This window comes from Pararge aegeria, chromosome 22, assembly GCF_905163445.1.
Source record: "Pararge aegeria chromosome 22, ilParAegt1.1, whole genome shotgun sequence".
Classification (NCBI taxonomy): Eukaryota; Metazoa; Arthropoda; class Insecta; order Lepidoptera; family Nymphalidae; genus Pararge; species Pararge aegeria.
This window is the reverse complement of record NC_053201.1, coordinates 1,347,458-1,354,221: the sequence shown is the minus strand read 5'-3', so window position 1 is coordinate 1,354,221 and position 6,764 is coordinate 1,347,458. Positions and strand designations below refer to the sequence as shown.

General features: G+C 36.7%; 1 protein-coding gene across 1 annotated transcript; it reads left to right on the top strand.

Annotated features, from left to right (window-relative positions):
- Positions 1-1,495: 1,495 nt before the first annotated feature.
- Positions 1,496-5,367, top strand: LOC120633951 (chymotrypsin-like elastase family member 2A). The gene is made up of 4 exons (XM_039904387.1): positions 1,496-1,540; positions 2,480-2,693; positions 3,324-3,579; positions 5,098-5,367. Exons 1-4 carry the CDS (start codon positions 1,501-1,503, stop codon positions 5,365-5,367), a joined length of 780 nt encoding a protein of 259 aa, XP_039760321.1. The 5' UTR covers positions 1,496-1,500.
- The last annotated feature ends 1,397 nt before the right edge of the window (positions 5,368-6,764 follow it).

Below are 6,764 nucleotides of genomic sequence, written 5' to 3'. Positions count from 1 at the left end.
TGATAACTTGGAAATAATGGAAAACTCTGAACGATGAAGCTTCACCACGGCTAGCATAAGCAGGAGACAAAAATAACCCCTCAGTATATTCAAAATATTTTTTAAACATTAGAGGACTACCAAAAGCTTAACTTATATATTACAAACTTATGTATACTTTTTAAATCCTACACCCGATTATTTGTTACAAGAATAGGTAATCATCTTATAATTTCGGATCAACAATAAGTAATCGTTAAATTAAAAGAGCCCACCAACCCGCATCGGAGCAGCGTGGTTGTGAAAACGTCTCTCCTAAGAGATACGAGGCCTTAAAAAACATTAGTTGGTATTTTACCCTCAGTTTTTATTAACTCGATACCAAAAATAAGATGGTAAGTTACTCAGTGCGTAAAAGAAGGACAAACAGACAAACGAATACGTTTTCTCATTTATAATAGTACTTAGTAGTTTACTGTAGCCGTAGCAACACTTCTTAGGCAAAGAAAACGTCCTTCTAATTGCCACCATGTGTCCATTAACATTAGACGTAGCTGTCAAACCCTGCCTAATGCCTGTAATTAGACCAAGGGCTCGATGTCTTTCAGACTGGAACACAGCACCACAATAATACTGCTTTGCGGCAGAAATAAGCATTGCGATAGAACTTTATTTATTTATACTCATGATTTGCACACAAAAAATACAAAAGAAGAATTAAAAAAAACTGACAGAAGCAGTATACAAAAGGCGGCCTTATCGCTAGTGATCTCTGCTAGACAACCTTAAGATAAGGAAAACAAAAGGATAACAGACTGCACGTTGTGCATAAATAAAAAATAATGCATTCTAACAACTACTCAATAATACTTAAACTAGATTACACAAATAAAATAATATTTGGTAGGTTGGTAACTAGCCACGGCCTTTAAATAGCGTCTAATAGGTAATTTGTTTATTTATTCTTAAAATAGTTGTTCTAAAATAAACTATTTAAAACTAAATAAAATCTAAAACGTCTTCGAAACCACCGCAGCGAGACACAGTTTCTAAGATGCAGGCAGCATTGCTCCTTTGAAACTTTTGCATCTAATATAATTTCCCCGTATCTTTTCAAGTTTTTAAGTAAAATATAAAGTTCTTCCTTTCAAATTCAAATTCAAATTCATTTATTTCAAGTAGGCCTACTTTATAAGCACTTTTGAAACGTCAAGTATGTATGTTTGTGTGACTCTACCGCGTTTCTAAAGTTAAGATCCTCAAAAAATCACCGACCGTCGACAGATACAAAAACTCAAGTGTGGTTGACCTTCTTAATTTCTTATCTTAATCCATAATTTAAGATTTTAAAGAAATTTGATTACAATCGATTTCTCACTAAATATCAAGCCCCGTAATAAAAACACTTTGATTATAATTAAATTAAGATAGCTTCTGATTAGATTGAATAGTATATAAGCTTCTTACATTTAAAATTAAATCATATTAGTAGTGCAAATACAACCCACTAGTTTATTAAAAATGGTAGCCATCCTAATTCTGAGCTTGGCTCTTTTCTCAGGTAAAAACATTGTATAACTCAATTTATTGCTAATTGCATTTTCTGGAATATTAAAGATGTTCTTGATTATTATTTTTAAACAGCAAGTCATTAATTAATTAAATCTTACCAAAAATAAGTAAGTAGGTAAATTGCCTCGTTGGCCCACTAGTTAAAATGAGCGACTGTAGATCATTAAGTTCGATTCTAAGGTTGAATCCTTTAAGAATTCTCAGTAGCCCAGACTTAGGAAATAGCGTGATTCAAATGCCTGAAAGAGCACGTGAACTCGTCGCTCAGTACTAGCCCAGGGCTCCATCGGGAAGTGCCAACATAAGGGCACCTCCTGTGAGGCTTGGACCTTGATTCAGGGTAACGACGGGGTTAATTGGACTAGGTTTAACCGTACTTAGGGTCTAAGCGATGATAGCTTTGGCCTCCCTTTCGGGGGGGCTGTACCTACGCACCTCTATCTTTCGGAGTTATATGCGTTTTTAATTAAAAAAATTAAAACATCACATATTTTATTACTACCACTAAGCAACCGATCAAGTAGATTTTTGGCTTTTTTAATTAATTTAAAAGACAGAGAAATAGACTTTTTATATTGACGGCCGAATGGCGCAGTGGGCAGCGACTCTGCTTTCTGAGTTCAAGGCCGTGGGTTCGGTTCCCACAATTGGAAAATGTTTGTGTGATGAGCATAAATGTTTTTCAGTGTCTGGGTGTTTATATGTATTTTTTAAGTATTTATGTATATAATTCATAAAAATATTCAACAGTCATCTTAGTACCCATAACACAAGCTACGCTTACTTTGGGTATATATTTTTTTTTTATTTATAGTGGGATAACAAAGGGTTTCTACGGGATTTGTTCAGAATCGCAGAACGAAGAGAAGGAAGTGAATAAATAATTATTTCATCAGTTATTAATACTTTAATTATTAATCTTTTTCAGGCGCTTCGTCCGCATTTAGATTGGAAGATGTTGCGATTGCATCAAACGGATCCACCAACGGAACCACTAACGTAACCACTCTGCATCAATTCCCCTCCATTGTGCAAGTGGAGTTCTACAACTCCTGGGGTTGGGGGGCCTGGGAACAAACCTGCGCCGCCTCTATTCTAAACGAGCTCAACGTGCTGACTGCAGCGAGCTGCTTCTCTGGGCCGTGAGTTGGAGAGTTTATTTTGATCCCTCCCTGACAATTTATATTTTCTGGTCTGGTCTAGTAGGCTCTTAAGCCGTGGTTAGTACTACTGACAATGACGTGCCGCCAAGCGATTTAGCTCCCCAGTAGGACATCGCGTACAAACCGATGGGTTACAGGTTAGGCCGCTACCATATTAAACGACGTCATTAATAAGCATCAGGTGAGATTATAAAGAGCTCGCTTGTGGAAGAATAAAAAAAGGCAAAACATCACCTCAATCTACTAAAACTGGGTAGTTGGCTTTTTCCAAAATTTATTTTCTTTTAAACCAATCCTTTAATTAGAAAACCGAAACAAAACAAAACAAACGTGTCTTGCCATTTTCAAGAATCACGGCAACTCATTTGTGTAATACGCTCGATTGGTACCAATCGGAAGATCATCCTCTGAGCTGGTGTTATGCTCGCGGAACGTAGTTCAACCATTCATCCAGTAGATAACGCGATGTACGCGTATCTTGTGGCGCTATCTAAGTAGGTAATGTGGAGACCACTACACATTTGATTAAACTATTAAAAAGAACTAGAAATATATAAAAATAGAGTGATGGACTATCATTATATATCCTAATCTACAATAACTTTCCAGGAGCTACCCCAATGTCCAGTACCGTCGCATCCGCGCTGGAGCCAATACCCGCAACGCTGGCGGTATGGTCATCTACGTGGACCGCGCGACCAACTTCCCGCGCACTAGCGACGGGGTAGTCCACGACATATCTGTGGTGCGGCTGCGCAGTCGCATGTTTTTCGGCACCCTATCACAGCAAGCGCGCATCCTGCAGCAGGGCTCAGTCGTCCCGCGAGACTCCGTCTTCAACCAAGTGGGCTGGGGACACAGAAATGTAAGTTTATTTCACCTCTTACTTTTTGGTGAGAGGGACCTGTAGCTAGTCCGTTCATGCTCTTAATGTATCCTATGTCCATCTTCAAGATGACGGCTGAAAAAAAATGTGTGATCCCTTCCAGGCATCAAAATTCAGTGGTTGAGCCGCAACATGCAACAAAGAGACACCTTCTCCGCAACTTTAGCAGATCAGTACAATACAGGATGTATTGTACTGATCTGCTAAAGTTGCGAATCAATCGGTCGAAGGCCATTGGTGGACACAGTTCCAAATTTCACAGTCTCGGCACGCTTGCTCCCTACGCTCATTTAATGTCCTCTGACCATCTAATAATGGTGCGTTCTCTTGTGTGACGTCGCTATTGCAGAACCTTGAGAGCTACATTCTCCGAGCCAGATGCCCCGCACCTTGGCACTTTAGCTTTACTAATCTTTGTGCTATGCACTCTTTCACTAACACCCTGGTTCTTCTAGGAATCTCTATATTTTTTATAAGATTACTTGGATACTCTGAACTTAGCCCTCTCAATTGAAACCATTTTATCAGACCCATAGTAACCGCATCTTAAAGTCGTAAGTTATCACTAGCAACACGCAATATTAAATGACATTGGTATTCAAGCACTGAGGGACTATCAACGGAAAGATTCATGAACTTTCCTGAACGCTGCGCATCCAATTTGGATTTGGTGAATAGATCCAATGTCCACATGATCCACAATACCATACAATTCTCTGGATATTGGACAGAAGTAGGCGCAGCGCTACTTTGCGGAATTGGCATGATAACTTATTTAAAAAAAAAACTGCACTATGATGTTCGGAAGTATCTACTATATCCAAAAAATATCTTATTTTTGAAGAAATTAAAGGTTTTGGTGCCCTGGCCGTACTCGTGACGTCATCAGCAATTTAGATCTTTAGAAAGTCCTTGTTCCATAGCCGAAGATTATTTACTTTTGTTATTGAAAACAAAAAAGTGAGCAACTGATAGTTTGAAATCACAAAATACTTGATTCACGAGAGATTTTCGAAATTCAAGCGGTACAAAGCTATGTTCAGATATAAATGACGTCATTATTTTTAATTTGGCGTTTCACATGTCATGGATTGCTAGAATTTGAGTGTTATTTATTGAAAATAAATACCAATAAAAAAAAAAAATATGTTCGAATATTAATAAAAATACTTTTATCATATACATGAATCATTAATCATTGGTAAATACAATATGTAAGCGATTCTTTGACTGTTATCATGCCATAACATACAATAAATATTAAGCATCGGAGTTTCCTCATTTTTATTTGGTATGGAATAAAAAGATTAAAGAATTCATAAATTACATCGTACAGATCCTCCTACTTTTCGCGGAGTATAGAAAATTAAGCTACACATTAATTGTTATTAAACAGCTCTTTCAAACTACGCACAATCTTCGTACTTGATACGTCGTTTGCACAACGCACTAACAGAAAATGTGACTTTATATTCATTTTATTTAATTTTCTTCCAGGTTACCAACATAGCGCTGAGCAGTGCTTTCGTCACTTCATTCTCAGTAGCGACCAACCAGACGTCCAATACCACGTCCAACCTTATCACAGCGTACCCAAGCTTCGAAGCCAGGTTCAACGGGGATGTCGGTGGACCCTGGATTTGGGGCACCATTACTGTTGGGGTGATCCCCGCGAACAACCGGCTGATGAACAGCACTGCCTTCTCTGCTACCACTGTATCCGCTTACACCAACTGGATCGTGAATGAAGTTACTCTATGGCGCTGATTTGAAACACCGTGAACTATATGCTACTAATTAACGAAAACTTTGATAAAACATGATTTCATTTATATATAGTTTTTTTACCTAGTTTTTCTTTACACAAAACATTACTAGCTTCATTCCTTCCTTGGCTGCACGCGCGTCTTTATTTGAAATACTTTTCCAGGAGGAATAAGCCTCAGTATTTTAGTATTCGATTATGACATCGATATCAAAATCGATTGAATAATCGATATATAATCGATAACTGTAATCGATATCGTAATCGATTATTCAAATCGATATATAATAATCGATTACTCAAATCGATGTCAAAATCGATAGAGATATATATATAGATCGATATTTGAGTAATGGATTATATATCGATTACAGTTATCGATTTTATATCGATTGGAGTATTCGATTATGAAATAGATATTAAAATTGATTGTGAGATCGATTTATAATCAATTACTGTAATCGATTACGATATTGATATCAATATCGTTTTTATATCGATTTTCATATTCGATTATGATATCGATATCAAAATAGATTTTGACATCGTTTTTAATTATCGATTTCTATATCGATTATTAATCGATGTCAAAATTGACTTTAATATCGATATCATAATAGAATACTACAATCGATAACTGTTGTCGATATTGATATCGATGTTACAATCGATTGGATACTCGATATATAATCGATATCGAAATCGATTACGATATCGATATCAACGATAACAGTTATCGATTAAATCATCGGTTATAAATCGATGTCAATACAGTTATCGACTATATATCACTATATAGTCACTATAGATAGATACACTAGCAGGTAAACTAAGCTCGGCTGCCTACGCCGTCAGGAAAATTAGACAGATTACTGACGTAGAAACAGCAAGACTTGTTTACTTCGCGTACTTTCATAGTGTGATGTCTTACGGGATCTTATTATAGGGCAAAGCTGCTGATATTGAAACTATATTCATATTGCAGAAAAGAGCTGTACGGTCAATATATAAACTTAAATCACGTGAATCCCTCCGTGAAAAATTTAAAGAAATTGGTATACTTACGGTAGCCTCACAATACATTTATAACAATATAGTATTTGTAAGACAACATATTAGTCTTTATAAACAAAAAGTGGATATAAACAGTCGACTTACAAGAAATGGTCATAAATTAGTGACATCTGCATATCGTCTGCGAAAGGTGCAGAAGTCATTTGTGGGATTGAGTATACGCTTTTATAATATGATTCCTAAGGTAATTTTGGACCTACCAATCCATAAGTTTAAAGAATGTGTTAAAACACATTTATTACAGCGAGGTTATTATACAATTGATGAGTTTCTTAATGACAAGGTTGCTTGGAAGCATCCGGCTCCGCTTTCATCTCTCACAAGA